At 31.8% G+C, this 24303-nt stretch overlaps 2 protein-coding genes across 4 annotated transcripts in view; one reads left to right on the top strand and one right to left on the bottom strand.

Moving 5' to 3' along the window:
* The window catches only part of LOC130449469 (aquaporin AQPAe.a), a 58069-nt gene extending 40122 nt beyond the window's left edge, over positions 1-17947 (top strand). The window contains exons 3-6 of one of the 2 annotated variants that reach the window (XM_056787308.1): positions 9537-9680; positions 12625-12834; positions 14077-14157; positions 17747-17947. In XM_056787308.1, coding sequence (XP_056643286.1) covers positions 9537-9680; positions 12625-12834; positions 14077-14157; positions 17747-17842 — 531 coding nt within the window. In that variant the 3' untranslated portion in view covers positions 17843-17947. The remainder of the gene's footprint in view (positions 1-9536; positions 9681-12624; positions 12835-14076; positions 14158-17746) is intronic. The other variant, XM_056787309.1, reaches the window with a different exon arrangement.
* LOC130449467 (uncharacterized) lies at positions 14222-24095 on the bottom strand. Of its 2 annotated transcripts, XM_056787301.1 has the most exons (3): positions 23904-23961; positions 19856-21242; positions 14222-17233 (listed from the first exon to the last, which is right to left on the bottom strand). In XM_056787301.1, the coding sequence occupies exon 2, from the start codon at positions 21238-21240 to the stop codon at positions 19861-19863; it is 1380 nt and encodes a 459-aa protein (XP_056643279.1). In that variant the 5' UTR covers positions 21241-21242; positions 23904-23961; the 3' UTR covers positions 14222-17233; positions 19856-19860. The 2 variants fall into 2 exon arrangements, with proteins under 2 accessions (XP_056643279.1, XP_056643278.1); XM_056787300.1 differs by lacking the exon at positions 14222-17233 and having other exon boundaries at positions 19812-21242; positions 23904-24095.
* Positions 24096-24303: the final 208 nt, after the last annotated feature.

The raw sequence follows: 24303 nt of genomic DNA, 5'->3' as shown, positions 1-24303 counted from the left end.
ATAAAGCCATTTTTGTGGTTTGCTTGACTATAACAGTAATTGTAAAATAACTCTAAAGTAGGTCTCTCCCAGCCAAAATGGCATAAGATAAAAGAAAAATATGAATGATTGATAAGTAGTTTCATGATGTAGTCGATTAAACTATAGAATTCATGTAGAAAATAAATGTCATAAATTTGATATAAATTTGTAAGAACTTACGAGTTAGTCTATGATGGTAAAAGCGATCCAACAGCAACAAAAGATACTGTGAAAAATGTGTCCTCTTAAGGAAAGATTGTTTGAATTGAAGGCACTCTGTAGAAATTGGTAATATTTATATGCGAGTAAATCTATAAGTTAAGTGGAAGCCTTTGAGCAACTAAATCGTCTTATGCCAAAATGACAAGGTAACCGTAACATCGGGAGCAGTTAAATCTGTATTAGTATGCTTCATAGTGGGATTTATTTGTAATTTTGTCGAGAGATTGCATTTAATAAATGAATGAAATGTAGATATCTGCTCGAGCTTCAATAGGCATTAAAAATAGTACATTGTTAATATATTCGAAAGCATAAACGTCACTTTTGGTCATAATATATTAATTATTTGTTCTATGATCACTGTTAATCACTTTATTATAATTATTTAAAACAAATATCAAGTATAAATTCACATTGTAATATGAAAACATTCGAATATGCTAGTTTAAGTATGTAAATTGAAATATGTTGGTATACGAATAGTATATACTATTTTGAACAATTTTATATTATTCACTTGATAACAACAATTTAAACAAATATAAATGATAATTTGTTGAAAGTGCAGTGTATTGAGCTCTAAAATCCAAACCAGAGGGATATTTTGCCTAAATATGATTCAGATAATATCCTATTTGTATATTAAATGGTCGTGGTAAATTCTCCGCTTCAATTTAATAACATATAGCCTTTGGCAATGGTCTGAAAAATATGTCGGGTCCATATTTTATACTGAATTCACACAATGCAATATTTCTACTTCGCCCTCATTTCTTCTTGCAACGCGCCAATCGCTTGTTTACGTCACCAGCGCCGATCGAGCTGCATGACAAAATCGCCAAAATGTAGTACGAACATACGTTTATGAAACTACATTTTTTATGTATGCATTAACTAAAGTAAATAGCGTAGCTAAGATACCTCTGTTAACCTATAACCAAAGAAGATTCATTGAATGTATTAGCCCAAATAAAAAAATCCTCATGTACTAATAGGAGTCTTGTCATGGCATTGCTGTCTCAATGGACACTTGAAGGCTCTAGTTTTAATAGATTACTATCTTTCTTTGACACAGTTCAGTATTCTAGACTCATGCATAAATGCATAAAAGCTACCCAATAATAAATTTTTGTATTTTGTATTTTTGTATCTAAATTACAGCAATACAAATTTAGTTCTGCCACTCCCCAATATGTTATAAATAATCATTGTGGTCTGAACGGTAGGAATTTTGTAAAATTCAATGCTCAACATTAAATTATCGTTTGATTGAAAATCATTTTCTGGAAAGTGATTTTACAAATAATTATTTACATATTACACTTTTCACTTTGTTTGATAGAGAATTCTATATTTTTTCAGTTTTCATTATTTCAAAAGTGATATTGTAATTATGTCAACTAATTTTTGTTAGTTTAGTTGAAAATGGAAATTTCGAAATCAGAACAGGGTGGAAATGAATAACACAGAATATGAAAATAGAAGTTCTGCCACAAACCATCGAACAATTAAGTTCGAATTTCTTCTTATGGTATGTTCTGTGGCTACTGCCATCCATAAAAAAATTTGATAATTTTTTGAAAATAGGACAATTGATATCAGGTGCCCGGAACGACAAATCATTTCATGACTTTAGAGACTGTCATCAAACAAAAACATTTCAATAAGAAACTTTATTATCAATATGAATAATTCATAAATTTTAATCATACTATGTGGGAAAACTAATTAGAATTAATTCATTTATAATCGGTATATATAAAAGAAAACAAATATTTCTGCATTCTTCATAACTGTATAATCTCATTGTATAATATTTTATATTTATCATTCATTGTTAATTTATTATATGATCATCAATATTTATATTTCCATAACTGTATTACTTGCAAACCTACTTGTAACATTCAACTTTGCACATAGTTACTATCAATTCATATAGTTTCTCATATACATAACAATTCATGTTCATTTATCGAAGATCTTTAAATAAATTATAATATAATTGACTGATGTGTAATATTCATGTTATTCTATAACTATTATTAACTTTTATTAACTATTTTTTTATATGCTTTTATAACGACAAGAAGCCTATCAAATTTTTCTTCCTCATTCTTTCTTTGTAGATTTATTTTTCTTTCATTTCCCCATATTTTTGATCATTATAATATTCTCGTGTTTGATTTGGCACCTCTATTGTTACGCTACAATATCTTTCATAATTTATTGACATACATATCACATTCTGAACTATTCGAAATGTGTGAATAATAGATCAGCTATAAACACTGAGCATCCCCAGCGCAACAGCAAGAAAAAGGAGTTCAATAGTTTCTTTTGGTCGTAATGTATATGACACCCTGAATTGTACATACCTTCATTATTCATTACACCCTAACGATAATTCATATCTAATGTTGTTTTTACCATGAACTTTTGGGGTTTGTGAATTCATTCGATGGAACTTAGACTTTATTACTCCTAGTTTTATTGCGAAATTGCTTCTTAAAGAGTTACTACGAAAATAAGTGTGGAATTTCTTCCCGGACAGTGGCTTTGTCGGTTTTTTCCGCTATGCATTGTTGTGCTCAGTGTAGTCAAGCGGTAAATATAATCTGAAACACAAGTATATTCGAAACTTGTAGACAATAAGTGAGATTTTGATTAAAGTTCTTTGCATCTAATGAAAAGAGGTTAACTCCACCTAAAGCTTTAAGCTTGTACTTGTACCTTCCAGCTATTACTGGGTCATTACTATTCAACCTACTCATGTTAAACTTGAGAACTCAACAATGGAAATAAATGTCGAAAAACTCCCGTAATTTAGACATAAATTAAAATAATCGGTTTCAGCTGTATTATTTTCATATTAAATTCAATGAAACAGATTTAAAATGTATCTACGGCATTCTTTTAATGCCATAATACAATACAAAACGACTCTCAGTACCGGAAAAACGAAGAAAAATTAACACAGGAAAATCAATTCTTTACCTCACGACCGCCAGCTTCACGTAGTAGCTGTTTTTTTAGATTATCTAATTGAAATAACAGTTCAAATCTAAAATGAACATTCAGTTCTGATGATAATTCACAATATTTGTTCAAATGATCAACCAACATTCAATCCCTCAAGAAAGTGGGCTTTGATACCTATTGATTGAATAGTTAACCTGATTTATGGTGATGATAATCCTGTCATCATTCTAAAATGTTGTAGTATTAATTGTAAAAATTAATACAATCGTAGTTTATGTGATGAAAATGCATATATGAAACCCAACAATTCATACCACTTTATCGTATAACATGTTAGAATCAATCATGTTAAAGTAGTGGTCGTAATAATTGTTAATACTCCCACTATACTATATGCTATACTGCTATACTGTTACCACCCATGTAATACATCAACAAAAAATCCATTATTTTTTTTTTATTTCGTTAATCATTACTGTATAATATGTATTTAACACCTTGGTCGTGGAAAATATATGTTTGTTACTCACAAATCAAATTACTGGCATATTTATTTAGTACATATCTTACATTATAATTGGAGATTTATGTGCATTAAATTAGATACAATTTGGTATGCGATAATAACACTACATTGGTAATTCAATTTATATATCGGAACAGAAATTTTTCAAGGTTTTCCTGTAATTTTTTATAGAATTGTCAAACAAGAATATTTATTTACGATACAAGTGTTAAAAGTTATCACTTATATTGATTATATGACCGCTAATAGAAAAATTATATCATACAAGTGAAAACTATTCTTTGGAAATAGTTTTTGTTCAATTTGTATTCGGTCAGAATTAGAATGTTGAAATATATAATGTAATGTAATGTAAAAAATGGATCTTGGAGTATTTCATCAGCCAAAATAACTGATGTAAGCCAATTAACCATGGTAACATTAATATTTCTTCTATAAATGGATTTTGAAAGCTCCTTCACAAAATAGTTAGCAAGTGACGAACCATTTGTACGGATAATTTTCCTAAATACAAACAATTTTTATACCATACTTCGCAGGTTTATTCGGTATTTAGTTGTGGAATGAGCATCGTCCACGAAATCGTCAATGATTTGGTAAGATGAGGGTGTACATGATGATCTGCAAGTTTCGATGAAAATTTCCGATATCCCACAAACAGGTACAAAAGGATCATTGATTTCACTCTCCTGCCTTGTTTCTCTTCAATCAAACATCAAACAATTCAGTGAAAACACAAATCTATCAGAATTTATTCAGATTCTGTATAGGAAATAAGACATTTTGGTATCAAACGTATGCCCGTTTTAGTTACCGATGAATTTTTTTTTAGTAATATTTCTTCATTTGTGTGAAGTAATATCATATTAAGAATTGGCTCAGAAAAGAAATGCAGAAAATTGTGTCCCAGTAGGTACCACATATTTCTATGCCTCACCTTTCGGACCCGATACAAAATGGATAAGGTTTCTTGAAGCAGTTCTCCTAGTTCTAGTGGGCTGCTTGGAAGTCTATTTGTGACCATTCTTTCCTTATAACCCTACTGTGTTTGGTTGAACCAGAAATTGATCTTTTTTGATGTTTCGAGTAGTAGCTGTTGTACCTGATCATAGCGTTGTCCATATTGTCTCCCGAAGTAGTAAAAATTCTCATCGAGAGACGATTTATAAATTGATTCATCTCATTCTTTTATCGATTCAATTTCAAGATTATCTTCTTCTCAGCCACTTCCACCGTTCTCAAATGAATCTGCACAACTGTTTTCTCCCTTCATAATTTTTCGTATTCCTTCTGCTAATTCGGTCGTTATCAAACCATTCTGCTGAAACGACATATCTTCAGAACATCATAAATAAAAATAATAAACAATAACTTACATGAAACCAAAAAAAGTCACCCTATAACCCACCAACGTAAATACGGGACTATCATAAAATTTACAAATTGATGTCACGTTATCTAGGGTTAATAAGTTTACAGGGATATTCGTCATCTAATAAAAGTTCTTTTTCAATTGTATATACTCAGGCTTGGAGGTAGGTTTTGTTGAGAGTAGCTTCCATGAGATTTCGATAATAAATTATAATTTCCTGGATGGAATATATTTCTTTAATTGGAAATTTCGTCTAGGAAAAGTTTGTTATCGATTGCTACGGAAAGAATTATAAAAGTTAGTTAATTCAGAATCATTTCTTTAAGAATTATTGTGAGAAATAAAATTACATGTATCAGTACCTTGTTGATGAGACAAATTGATAGATCTACCATCAGTTGCTATCAATTGATTTTTTCAGATGAAACTGGATTTCGCTTTTGTTTTTCCTCAAAAAATTTCTCTCTTTTTAATTTCAATATTGTCTTATGTATTTTTATAACGTCTCAGCAGAATTTATTTGGAAATGAGACAAATACTTGCGATATTGCTTATTTATAGCTAGACGATTAGTTTTAAGGGTAATATTTTGAAATTTAAAATTAATAATGAATATATTGATATCGTATACACTGGAAGAACTTGAAAGCTGTACAATAAACTTGTTTCATTTAGCTCGCGAGAAATTTTATATGAGCTTAACAAACTTAGCTTTTGATAATAGTATGAAATGCTGGTATTGCCAATAATACCCACTTCCTAGAAAACAGTATGTTCAATATTTGCCGAGGTGAAAAATTCAATGTATTAGTAATATGTGTCTGGATGAGAAGAGTAGCTTGGAAAATAGAATAAATCTGAGAATTTTCATTTTTTTTATCAAAAGGATTTCATATTTGAGAGTGTTGCTTTAACTATACATGTAAAAATCGTATTATGGTCAACGTGTATCGTCTGCCAGTTTAATTATGGAACCTACCAAGAATCCACCAGAGAATATACCGAAGGGGTTGTCCAGATATTGTGACGGAGATAGAGCCACACGTCATTTGACGGTAGCGATCATAAGTTAATGTAGTGAAAACTATAATAAAATGGTGGGTTGCTACATCTTTTGTTCAATCACTAGTTATTACTAGAAACTGGGAGGTTTTTCTAGGATGTTCTGGATCACCGCCAATATAAATATGAGGAAGGAGCTTACAGTATTGGAGTTAAGTTGAATCTACCTTGGCGAGTATTGGAAGACAATTTGGGCGAAATAAAATGATTTTTCGAAATTTTAATAGTGTTGCAGTTAGTGTAATTATTGGGTTTAATGAAAGTGTTAATTAATTAACTCGTACAATTTTATTGACGAGCCTTGCCCGTGTAACGTGTTAATATTAAAAGTCCATTCAATTCACTCAACCGACAAAGTTTCCTTTCGGAGAATTAGAAAATTCAGACAGTCAAGGAAAACTGAAAGACACACATTATTAGAAATCTAAGCATTTTGTATGAAAGGAGACGAAATAAATGCCGATCTCTTTGGAAAGTATTTCTATTAAAAGCTGGATCAAAAGCCGTTCAACTTGAATTTTAAATATCTGCTACTGAAATAAAAGACAAAACAGTGCATGTAAGATTTGTTAAATGGAGAAAACTCATTTTTGTTATAAACTTTTCCATATTTGATTTCTTCGGACTCCATCAAATTCTTTTTAAATGACTTTAAAACTAAGGTATAATTTTTGATTTGTTCTCAGTTTTTTCTCTATAATCTGTATCAATGTAAACATGTTTTTGTGAATATCTTCCTTTTGTAAGTTGCGAGTCCTCTATTCTGTTTTCATTCAGTCCATCCAAAATTTCAGGGGCTGTCGGTTTTATTCAATTGAAAACTAGTCTTCAAACTGCCTAAAATATATTTTCGAATTTTCTATAATGGTCGAAATCTAGTAGATATAGAACGGTTCCAAATTGACAAGTGTACATCTATTTTAAAAAGAGACTTTTCATTTGCTCGCTAACCGACTAGATAAAAGTGGGAAAAATCGAAAAAATTATGATATATACTAATAAATATTGAAAAGCCACGAATATTTTATAATTCGCCAATGGTGATTTTTTAAATTTCGCATTAAAAAATGCATGACGAGTTTTACGCTATAAAACATCGTAGTGTGTACATAACCTATAAGTAAAATTATGGTATATTTTGATTTACGGTTTTTAGAAATTGTTTATTTTAATAATATATTAATTGCAGCTCAATAAATAATCCAACAATGTTAGCTAAGATGGTAATAACATTATAATTTTTTCAATTTTGTCACGCTCTTTTAATTATAGTGTATTCATAAATACTTATACATTTATTTACTTATTTGTAAATAATATTAAAGTGAAAAGGTTAAGATGTTATATACATGTCAAGATATATGCACGAAATAATCAAATATGAGATATAGAATTTATTACTGATAAATTTTTGCCTACAATTAAATTGTTTGTACATTAGCGGCATAGTTAAAAAATTTACTAACGTAAAAGCAAGTCATAAACGTGATGGTAAATTTACTCGTATTATATATTTACTTGAAACAATACATTCCCAAGATCACAATAAATAATAATAAATACAACATGAGCAGTAAAATACAGATAATTAGCCCTGAAATATTAGAGTTTTAGAGTTGCACTCGTTCTTAATGAAGCCGTTGTGCTTTTGTCCCTTATATAAAGAAATGCAATGGTGTACTAGTTTTTGTTATTACAGTTAATTTAAAAATTGAGATAGCGAAATCAAAATAGAGGGCGATATAATGGAAGCAGTTTGAATTTACTATAATAATAATAGGTTTTTATTTTTCAAAAAAATCTCCTTTAATACTGACAGTACTATTAACACTACCACTCTACCAGGACTCACCAGCAAGGTAACTTGGATATCGAAACGCACGTTAGACATTTTGAGTAATGGTGGATTACTCGCTCCTGATAAATGCATGTTTTTTCACAGTGTGGTCTACAGTACGTTTTACCTTCTGTATAGATTACGAATACTTGCTATTAATACAACATTCCTGATCGTTGGCCATTTGACTGTTGAATGATTTCACCATGTTACAGGTCAACCACAAAAAATTGGTAAAACCAAAGACATTCACTAATGGAGCTTTCAAGTTTAGGAGAAGCTGGATCTGAAGTTACTAAAAGCACTAGCAACAACTAAACAATGTTGTCAGTTTGTGTCTAATATATTTAGTTATAATAATTATTAACAGGTTTTTTTTGTAGTTAAGACTTAACAAATGATGAAATATGAAATAGTTTGTTTAAAGATGGGTATCGTGCTCATCAAATACATTTCGATAAAAAGACATCACGTCAAGGTTAGAGAGAGACATTGTTACCAATTTACAGCATCATGAGTTTCATAACAGATTGCTCGTTTTTGGACTTGAAATTGATATGTCTATTTCGTCTATTTTCCTTGGATGTCTTTCTCTAAAAACGATAAGTGGCGAGATGGAGTTCGGGAGTGGGTTTCACCTAATGGCGAAAGGCAATTATCAAGGAAGACAGTCGTAGGGGTTAAGGGGAAATTTCCTGCGGGGTTTTGGGTGAAGGGGCAATGTAGTAGTTACAATCACCTATACAGTCTACACTTTGCTTGAATTATACACGGTTCAATGACTCGTACTAGTTATAACTTTATTTCTAGGAAATAATCAGATAAAGTCTTTTACAATATTGATTACACGTTCACCGAATCTTTGTATGAATGGAAAACTTTCACTTTTCAATTAAAATGAACTTTTATGATGATTTTTAGTCTCAATATTTCTACAAAAATCGATTCACTAAACTTTACGCGGTGTTACAAATCTAAATGGTTTCGTGGTGCGATTGGTATTCTAACATTGTTGCCAATAGATCTTGTATAGTTTAAAATACAAAATTACATAACAAGGAACAATGTTAACTTCTACTACAAATCTGCTTAATAGTGCCGTCAGCAATGTTGCGTCTTGTCGAGGATAGAATATAGAGCAGAATTGGGGAATCTTGATAACTTTATTCAAAGTTGTGCATTCATGTGATTCTTCTATAATGTTATGAAATTTTTGTATTTGGTTATATATTTAACTTATTGCTACTCTGCCACTGCTACTTTATTATGAGCTCCAAAATATTCCGTTGTAAGTTATTATTATGAGCTTCAAAATATTCCAAAATACAAAACTGGTGAAGAAGATATTTCTTTTCCTAGAATAACGAAGATTTTCATTGTTGATAGCAGTTATCTTCGCGATTATCAAATGTAGAAATAAATTCTCCTTGGTATTCCTTTGAGTAACTAACAGTCTCAATAATTTGTTAAAATATATGAAAATATCTAATATTACAACATTGTTCATCTTTCAGGCAATTGGACACATTAGCGGATGCCACATCAATCCAGCTGTTACGATCAGTTTTCTTCTTACACGAGAAGTAAAAATCATAAAAGCTGTAAGCTATGTGATAGTTCAGTGCGTCGGAGCTATTGGAGGATCTGCTTTATTGAAGGTATGTAACCATATTGATTAAGACTAGCTGCTAAGTGAAATAATATTGTTTCTCTAAAACACAAATTTTTATTTATATATTGTCGAGTGAATTCTTGTTTAAAGGCTAAATTTATTGTGGACATATTACTTTCAACTGTTTATGATCATAATCTTATGTCTGTTTTCTTAAGATTAAGCTAGAAATATTTTCAGATTTAGATATTAAGTTTCTTGGGATGTTATCACCATCTTTTTATTGCACCCAATGACAAATATTGTTCTATTCTCAAATGAAAAATATGTAGAAAACCGCCAGAGAAAAAAAAAGGAAAAATTCCGAATTGGAAGATGTGTAGAATGAATTAATAAAAAATAGAAGCACATCTCTTAACGAGCAAAAAACACAATTCGATAATCGAAGCCTCAATTTTGAATACAATACAATAATTAAACGAGGTTGTGGTTGTGGTTGTGGTTGTCCTTTTTTTATTGTTTGGAATCTAACAAAAGCATCGTATAGAGTCAGCTATGTTAATTCTCTAAGAATGCAAGGAAACGGCAAGACAGTTATTTGCAGTTATTTGAAAATTGGTCTGTTTACTAGTGAAAGGCAGTATAACATACGAACTACTACACTTCAGGCACTACGGTATTCCAGCTATAAGTGAAGGAGTTTTCTTCTTCACAGAGCTGACCATATAGTTAGTTATACAGATGATACTGATTCAATTGTTTATGAGGACAGTAATTGGTATGATCTACATTTACGAGAATGGTATCTGTCCCACCAAAGAAAACAAAAAATTTTAGAATATATTCATTTTTTATGTAATCTCCTTTTAGCTCCACACACTTTAACCAGCGATGTTCAATAAGTTGTATACCTCTTTTATAATAAGAATCGTCAAGCTCCTCAAAATAAACATTAACTACCGAGCCATTTTTTTAAATAATCCGAGGAGGCTAAATCTGGCGAATGGGGTGCATGAGGTAGCAATTCCAACTCATTAATTTACAATGATGCAATGTCTTGTCGTTGAAAGTTTCTTCCTTTTTCAAGATAGTTGATGGAAATAATCCCCCAAAAAACCAACACCATGACCTTGTCTGCAGATGGAACGGTCTTTGCCTTCTTTGGAACCGATTCTATCTTTCCAGTCCATTGTTTTGATTGTTATTTTGTCTAGAGTGTGATGTGATGGACCCATCCATCCAAACACTCGATGGAAAATCTTTACGACGCTGTTTTTGTTCCATTGTGAGTAAACACGACACCCATCTTGCGCACAGCTTTCTTATGTTCAAATTTTCAATTAATATGCGATGTGCCATACTTTTTGTAATGCCTACTATGTCTGCTAGTTCACACATTTTCAGTCGACGATCATCTAGTACCGCTTTGTGGATTTTCTTCAACATTTCTGTAGTCGTCGCCTCGTTTGGTCGACCACTGCGATGTTGGTTCTAGCAGGTCATACGGCCTTATTTAAACTCTGCTATCCAGTACTTTACTACTGATAACTAAGGATCGGTCCGATCCAGAGTTGAATCTAGTTCAACTCCTATATTGGTTGGGCTAATGCCTTTCAAATAAAAGTATTGTATCACATTACGATGATCAATTTTTTCCATGTTTACAAGTACACTGAAAACGTTCACTATTGATGGCTGCCAAGCAAATACTAAACAGCGTGGAGTCTTCAAACTTAATAAACTTAATAAAAAAGTAATAACATGACTACGCTATAATTATAGTTCAGTGATCACAGCTCCTGAACCACGAAAATTAGTTATGCCGCTAATTTTCTGGTATTCCGAGGGTGCTCTATCGATACAGTAAAAGTTAACATAACAATTCTAGCCTCTAAGCGATATATTTTTGTTTAAATTTTCAAAATTCCGAATTTTTGCAAATAACTCGGAATCTATATCAAATTTCTGAAAAATTTAGTCGACCTTCTCCGTAAATTAAATGAATATTTGCTATTTTTTTAGAACTGAAGTCAAAGTAAATTTAAATTTTATAAGACTTCCAATGTTTTCCAAAACGTACACTTATCAATGCTGCGAAAAGTCAGATCGAGTTTAAATTAAGGAGTTTGAAAATTTGAAGTTACTTCTTCGTTTTGCACGATTTATTGTACAAAATTGATTAATGCAAATTAAGAAATTCTGGAAAACAGGCATAGCGTAGTAGAAGATAACATTTTTTTCAAAAAAAAAAACGTGTAATTTAACGTAGGACGTAATTTTGTAGGACACTATCCATCTATCGAAGTAAGTAGATTCGAAAGAAACTGTTGTATTTTTTCTAAATAATCACAAGAGCGGTCACAAAATTATGTTTTTCTCGAAAACGATCAATTTTAGCGTAGGCAAATCTCATTACTTTTTTATTAGGGAGTGTTGGTCGATTTCAAAAATTAAAAAAAAAATAATTTATCCAGTGACGGAGAATTTAGGGGTGGAAAAATGGTCATTGACCTCTGCTGCACGCCACTGGAAAAAACAAGAAATCATCTATTCATGTTAAAACAAGTAGTTTATCAACTTGATAATAGTCAAAAAGTTTCCTATTTCTTTTGGAAAGTTCAGGACGTTGGAAGACCCTAACTGATATGGATCTTCATCTTCTATTTATAGGTATAGCGTTCTGAAACTTCGTATTCTCTCACACTTTGAAAGAATGTGTATTGGAGGTTCCGTACTCAGCGCATCAGAATCTCAATTGCAATTGATAAATTTTATTAAATTTCAAGAAAACCAAAAGATGTTAGAATTCAAATACCACAATAATTTTAGTCATATTGAAATTATGGAAAAACCAAATTTATATGTATATTTGTTTCATACTTTAACTCACTATGTAGCTAATTATTATTGGAATTGCATTTTTTAAACAAAAAACTGACCATTTTTCAACATGTTCTCCTTCATTTAACTAACAGAGCTTTTGATTGTAGCTAATAGTACCGGATTCGAAGATAGGAGGATTTGGAGTAACGAATGTAAATCCTAGTATATCGGCAGTACAAGGTATGATAATGGAAGCTGCATTAACATTTTTATTGATATTTGTCATACACGGAGTATGTGACTCTTTACGTAAGGATATAAAGGGTTCTGCTCCGTTAGCTATTGGACTTGCCGTTACTGCTGCTCATTTTTGTGGGGTAAGTTTTCAATAAAAAAAAATTATTATGTAATTAACAAACACATTAGAGAATGTAGGCCACTCCACAACTAATCATTTCAAAACTTTTTGTGAAATTATTATACATAGAAATAAATTAATATCGAAACCAATTCGAACAAACAGAAAAACATTCCACAATACATCAAATACAACACATTACAGATGTTAAAAAAACTGTAAACTTCATAAAAGCTATCCAAATAATGGATAGAAATCAAAAGGGCGCATACCCTGATACACAAGAAATAAAGGGAGAAGTACCTCAAGAAACCGTTCTTGGGCCGATTTTCTATCTACTATATAATTGTGATATTCAGAACTAAAGCAAGTCAGACTACTTTTGCATATGATAGCAATTGGACAGGACCAAACAATATCGACTAGAAAAGAATTAATTAACCGACTAATTGAAAAACTGAAATAAATCAAGTTAAGTCAATCTAAATAGATTCCGCTGAAGAATGAAGAGACAGCCCTCTACCAATTATATGAATGGTTAAAGATTACTTACGAAAACAATGCATGAATTTAGTTATGATTCTGCACGCCAAACTAACATCGAAAGAACATAATTAATTTCGGTATGTGGGATACAATTTTCACCAAAATCAGGTGTGTACAAATTACACAAACATAGAATGTTACGAGTCGTAGTAAATGATACGTAAGCAATATAGATATACATAGAAAATTGGAAATTCCACTTTTGAAAGACTAGATCAAAGAAATTTTCAAAAAAAATACTAAGCCAAGCTGCACCTTCATCAAAAGAGGATGAAATCATACAAATTACGATATAAAATATATTGTGTGACATACAAATAGAATGAAACACAAGAGATATTAATGAATGAACTTAAGTAAGATAAGTGCATAGGGTTAAGAACAATCATATTAAAATTAATAGTTGATCTCAATCTGTTTGAATTAGATAGAAACACTAGTTTCTAATGTTCTATCGTTTTCTCGATTTATGAAGACACCTAAACACTTGTTACTTCTTCGAATTCGTTTACCTTTATCTCAAGTTATTCTCTTCTCATATACAAAAACTTACCCATCAGAATAACATATTTTTTAAGTGTAGGCAATAATCTGTGATTAATTAGTCTTTAACAACTTTTACAGATTGGTACTTAAAAGACTAACTAGGATAACCAAAAGTATTATTTTCAAGCAAACTATTGAATTTCAAACAAATTTTTTCTTCTTATTTCAGCTCCAGTACACCGGTTGTGGCATCAATCCAGCAAGATCATTTGGACCTGCTGTAATTATAAATAAATGGGACAATCACTGGGTAAGTTGTTGATACCACTGTGATTATTCGCTCAAAACTTTCTTTGGCAGCAGGATCAATTGTATTCGATCCCTCTAATAACGACTATTATTATATATTATACAGTGTGTTCATAAAGTAATGCATAAAAACATTATTAAATATATGTAGATTATAAAACTCGGAGCCTGGGCGATCAAATTAATGCTCAGCTGTAACGCAATGTAGCGGTATGGACACCACATTCTGGGGTCCAAATTTTTGTCAATTTGGATTTGGAATTATTATACTTTGCAGAAAATCTCCAATACGTTGGTTTTTTGGTGGGCTTTGTGTATGGCATTGAGTATTTATATTTATCGAATCAGTATCAGTATGTTTTATATATTTCGACGGTTAACGTACCTGTACAAAACGAGTTACTTAGTTTAAGAACAAAACATTATTAATGGAATTATTATTTATTTTGATTCATTATAACATTCATTTATAGCGTTTTTAGATCTGGTGTAATATAAGAGACAAAAAGAACCACGTTTATCATAATTCTAATCATTTAATATACAACCAGATAATAAACATGCCTAGAAAAATTATGAAGAAGTACCAGGTAACATGTTCCTCATATATCGTTACAGATAGCAAAACATAGCGGTCCAGAAAACATCAAATAAGTCCACAAATTGGTTATATATAATCAAAAATTGCGTGAGATAACTGAGGCCATCAAGTTTACTTTAGAGTAGATCAAAAACAACAACGTGTTGATTATTCAGATCAGTATTTGGCCATGTTTACACGTGATAAATCATGTTTTTTTGGGTTGATTTGTGACGCTTGATGAAACATGAATCCATCACTTCAAACCGCAATCCAAATGATCATCATTAGAGTGGACTGCAACCGGTGAACCACTTCGGAAGCGTCCAAAGGCACAATAGTCAGCTGGAAAGGTACTGGCTTCAGTATTTTGGGATGCGATGTTAGATCGTTTGAATGCAATTATCAAGGAAAACTGCCTCATATGGCGAAAAAAAACTACTGTTTCACAATGTACCGATACACAAGTCTATGATTGAGTTACACTTCGATTTGCTTCCTCATCCACTATATAGTCCAGATTACAGGCTATTCGCTGATCTCAAAAAAATGCTCAGGAAGAAATTCTCCTCAAATAAAGAAGAAATTGTTGAAATTGAAGCCTATTTTGAGTCAAAAGATAAATCCTTCTACAATCACGGCATCGAGAAGTTAGAGAAGCGTTGGAATGATTGTATTGCTCTTGAAGGAGACTACGTTGATAAATGAAATTGATTTATGGCAAAAAATTTGTTTTTCTTAGTTGGTCACACAACTTATTGAGTCTCCAAATCTACAGTTTAAAATACCTTTAAAATAACTGTTGTTAAAATTGTTCAGGTTTGGTTCTGTGATGAAAATGAATAGAAGTTATATACATACCATGTCGCTATATATAACAAAACTCATTCGTTCCCAGTGATCTCATAGATGGAACGTAATATATAGGGATGGTATTTGCTAAACTGAACTGAACTTAGCAGTTATCTTCGGCTATCTCTTGAATGTTACGTTATCAAGCTGACTGCCAACTCATAATTTACTCTTCCTTGTTTAACCTGGTTTTACATAATTCAACTGAGAAATAAAACTTTTTTTGAAAAAACCTACATTTTCCATACCCTTCAATGATTACTTTAAATGATTTAATGCGATTAAATAAAATTGTGAAAATTGCCTATGTGTCAATTATAAAGACGGTATTTTGCTACCATAAACTAGACTTTCTCTACAGAACTGCTAGATGTCACAACAGATATAAAAGCTAAGTATTCATCTTTTGCCAACTCATGGATCAGGTCTAATTTATAATGGATGGATGGTACTTCATTTCTCTTTACAAGTAGTACATGTCGTCACAAATATCGAAACTTAGCTTTTATCTTTAACCAACTCATCGTTCAAGATCTGGTTAACAAGATGGAAATAATATGTATACAGTTTGTTAAATATATTACCAATATGGATATCTTTTGAATATTTTAATGTTAACCTAAAAAATGAAATAGCAACAAATTGATATTGTTTTTTCATCCGAGTCCAGTAGATAGATACAATGATAAAATAATAGACCATTAAGAACTTTTGTTGACCCTGAACTAATTTGACTCAGTTTTTGATAGAAACTCTTTTGCTGCCGTATTCACTCAATAAGGTTTAAAAATAGTGCTCATAAATAGTGAGTTGAAATTACTATTTATTCATCTAATTATAATATAATGCCAATTGGCAGTGGTGTACCTCAGGGTTTAGTTTTAAGTCCAGTTTTCTTATTTTCATCAATGATCCCACAGACCTATGGATCAATGATCAATTCACTTTATTCACGGAGTAGTAGAGTAACCTGAAGTGGTCCAGATATAGCTCTACATTCGACCATGGGCAATGATCTCTTAACTATTAAGTCCTGGTCTGACGCAAACGGTCTTTGTTTAAACACGGAGAAAAATTTAGTTTTATCCTATAAAGGAGTTTTAAAACTCAACGATGACTTAATATGATCTTCAAATTCGATCAAATTTCTTGGTCTATAAACTAACGGTGCCCTCAATGGTCTGTGCATATAGACAACCTGACAAAAAAAATTAAACTCTGCTTGCCTTGCCATTAAATCTGTATCTGAACAGCTCGATTCTCGTACTGCTTTAACAGCTTACTACTCGCTATTCGAATCGCATCTTCGGTATGGTTTATCTTTGTGTGAGTCTTGTAGTTGGCATCTCTTCGATTCTATCTTCAAATTACAAAAAAGAGCTGTTCGTTATATTTATGGTTTGAGTAGTAGATCACATTGCGAATTTTATGTTGAAAAACACAAAATTCTAACTCTCCCCACTCTCTTCATTTTAGAATCCGTTTGTTTGGTTCGCAAACATTTCCACAACTCAACTGAGACCCATGCATACCTTCCCTACTAGAAAGAAGAAGAAGTTGGAGATTTACTTGACTATACCTACTTCTGATCTGGTGAAAAATTTCATTATCTTCAGTGCGATAAAATTATTCAATCAGCTACCTTCTGAAATAAAAATAGCAAAAACTTTTGATACGTTTCGAGGTTTGACAAAGGCATTTCTGCTTAAAAGATCTTATTATTCTGTGGCTGAATTCTACAATTTACCATAGAGTCTAAAGACTGGCATAATTCAATTTGTGATCGTAAGATATTATATACGAGACATTATAATTACTACTATTGAATTCAATCATTATTTTATATTTTTATATTATGTCATATAAAATTATGTAGCTTTATCCATAAAATTGTGAAAATTTTCTAGTGGCAATAAAGCTTATCTCTCTCTCCCTCTTTCTCTCTATACTTTATGTACACACTGATATTGACAGAAAATGAGTATAAAAATGTCAATTTTGAAGCAATGTACAACAAAAATATTTGAAATTTTTCTAATTCACAATATCAAAAATTATCTATAACAGCTTTCGTCATAATAAAGCTTTGACACGTGATGCGGCATATGAGAGACGTATTAGCTGAATTTCAATTACTCATGATTATTTTTTGTTGCAGGTGTATTGGGTAGGACCCCTAATAGGCGCAACATTAGCTTCACTTATATACCAAATAATTTTCAAAGTTAAAAAAGACGAATCTTACGATCTTTAAATAAAATACTCATTATTTATAACTGATTAACATTATTGCTTCATACTAAACATAAAGTGATATTTTATTCTAATTAATATAATATATTAACATAAAATAAACCAATTTTGTTTCATTTTCCCCAAAGATTTCAAAAATAAAACGTATTTCAGGACACCAATCAGCGTTAAATGACATTATTTATTTTATGACAACTAAGCAAATCTGATAAATATTGCATTTTAAGTACGTATGTAGAAGCTCTACAAGAATATTGCTATAAAGTAGAATCTCTATGTACAACTGAGGCTGTACCATTATTCAACCCAATGTTTTGTCACATAACTGCCTTCGTTTTGGCTTCGTTTACCTTCTCTTAAAAACAGATTCTGAATTATTAAAGCAAGAAAACTGACTGGATATAAAAGTTGCTGAGACAAAGTTTATGAATTTCACTCTTCAGTTATAAATGTCTATACTAGTATACGTCCGGGCTGACCATTTTCTTATCTACAGGCTAATGTTAGGTTAGGTTAAGTTTGGTCACAAAATTTCAACCAATTACTTCAAATTTATCCCCATCCATGGTAATCCCAGCATGAAAGGAGGTATCCAATTTTTAAAACTACTTCACTGAGAAATTCGATAAGGATAAGGAAATAAGATGCTGGAGTGAATTAGTCCTTGCAACTTTCTATACTATTGTACGGAGCTGAAGTTTGAACACTGACTCTCATGAACTTTTGATAATAGTTAAATGCCGAAAACTCTCATACCTCGGTCAAGTCCTCAGAAGTACCAGCGTGTGGACGAGCATTATCGTGTATTAGCACAGAGTTGTCACCGATATGAGGCATATAGGGCACTACATGAGGTTCTAGGATATTGGTTATGTACCTATCAGCATTTAGTCTTCCATCATTCACTGGTACTAACTCCGTGTGACCCTCGAAAAAAATTCCTCCCCAAACCATGATAGAGACATCGTCAAAGCTTTCAGTTTGACAAAAATTAACCTGATCGTGCCGTTCACCACGTCGCATAAATACTGTTACACGCCTCTCTGATGAATACAGACAAAATCTTGATTTTTGTTTTTATGCTTATTCGGACATTAGGAGCAGCCTTCGAGCGGTGGTATCCCTAATTACCCTTCCGCGGCCATGACCAGATCTTCTGGTTAGCTGCCCTGCTTCTTGGTAGCGAATAACAACTCTGGACATGGTGCTTTGTTGAACTCCAATTACCCCGGCGATTTATCTTCGATTGCGGCCATCTTGTATGAGCGCGATGATTCTAGCGGCTTCTTCATTTGTCACATGTCTTGTTAAACGTTAAAACACATCCATTATTAACAAAATAAATTTAAATTTTCACTATACAATAACACAATTTACTTAGAAAGCTCTCGATCTCAATGCATTCTCCAAGACAGAAATGATTTACTCGAGCATTTGTAAGAAATTGTGATATTTTTTTGCTTATGATAAGAAACCAGAAATATCTATTAAGTTGATACATATACAGATTGTCCCAAAAAATTAAGTATTAAAAATATCTTAAAATACCAGTGATGCGATAATTTTTGTGGGTTGTACATTAGGTTCATACTTAAAAGAAGTCGTACAGCTGGTAGATACGAATTAGTACCGGCTTTATCTCTATCGTCAGTAAAACAATATAATTTTACCTGGATAGCGATTTCTCTTATTTTTAATGATGATTTTGATAAAAAGCTTGCCATAGAATCCCGGGAAATGAAATGAAACTTATAATAAAAATATAAAAAATAGAAACAGAGTGGAATCAAATAACATACTGACTGAGGCTAATCGAAATTCCATAGATGAGTTTACCATCGTCTGAAAGCCCGTTAAGTTATGCGCAGAAGATATGTTTGATCTGCTGCTAATAACCACCATAGTCTCAAGAAAAAAATTAAAAAATTCACGAGTTTCTACGTTTTTCTATTAAATTATTAAAAAAAATATGACGCAAGTACGTATGTTTAATGTATTGGAAAACGATGCTTACAATTCTCATGAAGTTATAGTTAGAATAGCATTTTTCGCTTTAACTTTCATTTTTTTCAAATCCTGTAAACTCAAGGCTATAAAGTAAACATTTTCATTTCTATTCAACAAAACTGGTTGCTTCAATTGTCCCTCTTTAAACTTTAATTCGCAGAAAAATCTTCTTTCTTTCGGTCCACAGAAAATGGCCTTCCATTGAACATAATCATCAATAAAAGTAACATAACAATAAAATATACCTCGCTCTTCATTTACCAAAAAAGCCTCTGGAATATTTTTAAAAGTGACAATAAACGATTCCAAAATTTTCTTTGTTCCGTGAATAACTTTTAAATGATTCCACATGTGTTTAAATTGTCCCTCAAAATGACAACTTTCAATAGGGCACTGATAATCACAAAAAGTGCAATAAGCTTCGTGGTCGTAAAGGTCATTATTCAATAACTTTTGTGGGCAACCATATTTTTTATATTTACACGGCAACAGAAATTTTCCGAAGTTTTCTTCCAATCGAATGTTCCTATGGTAAGTAACTTTCTCTGAACAAATAGGGCACAATCCCGGTTGACATTTTTGACAAAAATTATGGCCATTGCGACAAAGGAATATTGGAGGTATCAACGGTACAAAGCATTCTGTACAATTAGGTGAGGAATCCGTATCTATCTCTGAAATTGCCCCTAAACTAAGAGTACTTTTAGCTCTTTGTATGTGTCTTCGTTTTATATCGTCCACACTGATAGTTTTCGAGCGAGAAAGGGAAACATCTGGATTCTTAGAGCCGTTTTTATACCATTTTCCTCCAACACTTGATTGACTTCCACTATTGGATAAAGGTAAATGTTCAAAACCGGTCATATTATAATTCTCTTCAGTTAGTCCAACGTCTTCGTATTCACCTTGTTCTATAATTCTCTCATTTGATTCGACTTGACTGACAAAAACGTCATCAGTTTCATCATCTATATCTTTGTTAATATTAAATGTACATTCTACAGCGGTAATGGTTCCAATATCTTTTTCCAATATTGCTAAGTCTACGATTATACTGCCATTATTGTTAACAGATATATATCCAGGATGGCATAGATCGTAATTGACCTTCAGTAATACATGATAGGTTATTTTTTTAGAAATCGCTTCCGGACCAAGATACCTTAGTTTAATTTCCATTATACTGTCAAATATCTTAGTTTGTGCAAGATAAATTTCATCTTCAACGAATAGTAGCCTGTTTTCTGACAATATTGCTAGATCAATGAAAAATGTGTCGCTGAAATGTAAAAGGTCATCGTGTTCTTCTTCAAAATGGTGCAAAATATCTTCCGATTTACCTTCCCACGAGCACGCATATTTTTTGTCGGTAGGACACAGATAGATCAACATGTCTGAAAATAAATAGAATTGTTATTAAGGTGTGAGATTCAGGTGTATTGAGCAATTTTTTTAACAATTTAAAATTTTGGAACAATAATTCAGAATAATTAGGTATCGAGATAATAACTTTCTAAAAACATTGTGGAGTATGCAGAACTGGATTTTAGGATGGACATATTTTATTATGACATTCTTAATCGTACTATAATGAATGTATTCATCCTGATGGACATTCTACGAACAACCAACTTTGTTAATTTTACTACCAGTTCCACCTTCATCATCTGCATCACATTCTTACCAAATTGAAATAAACGAAAGTGAGTGAAATGATTCTGATTGCATACTACCTCGATGAAAGGTATACTTGATCAAAAGGAGTTGATTGTCAATATAGGACCTCAAACAGTCGAAAATATGGATCATCTACTCTTAGAGTAATCCATAAGTCAATAACCAGTCGTTATAACGTTCTTTAATGGACGTAGTATCTGTATATTGGATTATTTATTCAATAAACTAATTTTGATATCTGTAGATTTTCACATTATAACTTATATCATTCGAGACTATTAACTAAGTAACTGATTACCTAAGAAATCCTGTTTCTATAGAAATATTAACCTTGGAAATTTCTTTGCAGTTACTTGAATGTTTTTTAGGCTATTGGGTCGTTATCGAAAGTAACTATTACTATTTCACCATCTACACGTTTTATAGACCAAACGGCCTAGTTATCTTCCTTTTCTAGTAATAAAACATCCAAGAATGTGAGCTGGGGCTCGTTCGGTTTCCATTGTAAATTGTATTTCAAAAATTCTTAGAGGTTTTCTGGTTCATGACTCCAGATTACAAATGGATCATCCAACTATCTGAACTATACCTTTGGCTTATAAAATATATTGTTGAAGACTTGTTCTTTGAATATATATTATGCGGGAATTTCTGGTACCGTTGGTGATATTCATACTGAATACACTGTTTTCACCACGACGACACCAACACTCACAATTACACTGTCTGGCGCGCGTTTCGATAACCAAGTTATTGTCTTCGGAGACTGAAGGTAGTGTACAGTTTACCCTCAGTCTCTGAAGACGATAACTTGGTTATCGAAGCACGTGTCAGACAGTTTAATTGTCAGGGTTAGTGTAGTGGTGCTTACAACCACTATTTACATAAGAATTACAACCATCATGCTGGTTAGAAATACGGTATTATTATAAATTATAATTTATATTTAAATTTGACCCAAGTGATCTTTAGTATTTGAACACTATATTATGAACAAATGTCACAATGATAGTACAAGTTATAGTATATCTCTGTTGTAAATCTCAATTGTCCAAATTAAATGGATTCGTTGTAATTAAACTTTTACGCCGCAAAAAATGGAATACCTCAAGAACGGCAAAACCTAGGTACATGGAATATCGTTCAAAGTTGACCTAATTTTTCCATGTATAATTCAAAAATGTGACCAAATATAGAGCATACGAGAAAAAAATATCAACTTAGAAACTGTATTTATAATGATGAACCCAAGGTCTCTGTCAAATTTCAGATCTGGAGGTTTTCTGATATTTAATCCTCTCAAGCAATACATGACTCAAAAATAATAAAGCAATTGGCCCAGGCCTGATCCCTCCAGAAAAACTTGATCGACAGGTCACTACTCCAAACAGTGGTTATGTTCAGCTCTCACCCTCCTACCTAGGAAGACTAAAGTAAAAAAGTACGAAGTTCACATACTTATTAGAGTGGTGAGTCATATCTCAAAAATATTCCAAAACAATCGTGCACCAAAAATACGAAATAGACTTAAGCGGCTCACAATTCTGGTTTAGACAACGATTAGATACACGAAAAGCAATAATCGCCACGCAAGTACTATTATAAGAGTAGAATTGCCATTGCCAGCGAAAATATGTCTGTTTCTTCTTCATTGACTACGAGAAGGCATTCGATAGTGTACGATAACACAAACTAATGCAGCTCCTCAAAGAATCGACATAGATCAGAAGGACATTGGCTGCATTGAAAACCTAATTTGGAACGGTAAAACACAAGTGTAAATAGATAATAATATATCCAATACTATAAAAATTAAAAGAGGACCAAGACAAAATTTTCTGCTGTCTCCACTCATGTTTAATTTATTTTCGATGGCAATTTTTGAGGAGGCTCTGGAGAACCTGGATATAGGAGTTATGGTTAGGTAAGATTGAAAGCCGGAGAGAGATCGGAAGATCTAAAATTTCTTTGCTGCTAATTATCAGACAATGGTCAGTCCTGCACAATATATGGTCCTTAATACACTCATCAGGGAATAGAGTCATCACTGTTATCACAAACAACCATTAATGGATTGCATTAGAAGAAAAGGAAGATATCCTTCCTTTATACGGTCTTTTAACGAGTAACATATATAACGAATTTCGTGAATTATTATTTGGATAAAAGTAACTGCAAGTTGTTGCCATAGGCTTCCCAAAAAAGACTCAGTTAGCACTCACGTACAATTCTACACATAGTAACTATATCGAAAAGTATATGTAGAAGGAAATTACTACGCAAAATGTATTTTTTTGTAGAGGTATACCAAAAACTAATTATCGCTGTTCACAAGTTGTCGGAAATCTACACGTTAGTAAACAAAAGTGAATACTTACTAGTAAATATGTTTATTGTTTCTCACAGCTGGCACATGGAAGTCTAGTTTGGTCTAGTTAACATAGAATATATAATTTGAGTATTTTGCGATAAGAAATTTAACGATTTAACACAAAATGAGATAATCTTATCAGTATTTACCCATTTGATACATACGTGAAGTGAAGGGTGCGAAACTGTTTGCAAAACTTCAATAAACTGATAAGATAAAACGGGTACCTATTCGAAATTTACATTTTATACTGAATATTGTACGCGTTTAACAAAAAAATTAAAATGAATATTGTCGTAGGAGGAAGTAATTTATTGAGGATATTGTGATTTTAATCTTTTAAAATATTGAGAATGACAATAAATATAGGGTAATGGAAAAGTAATTCATTCATAATTCATAAAATC

Source organism: Diorhabda sublineata, chromosome 10 (genome assembly GCF_026230105.1).
Source record: "Diorhabda sublineata isolate icDioSubl1.1 chromosome 10, icDioSubl1.1, whole genome shotgun sequence".
Lineage (NCBI taxonomy): Eukaryota > Metazoa > Arthropoda > Insecta > Coleoptera > Chrysomelidae > Diorhabda > Diorhabda sublineata.
The sequence above is the reverse complement of the archived record's forward strand: the minus strand, read 5'-3'. Positions and strand labels throughout refer to the sequence as shown.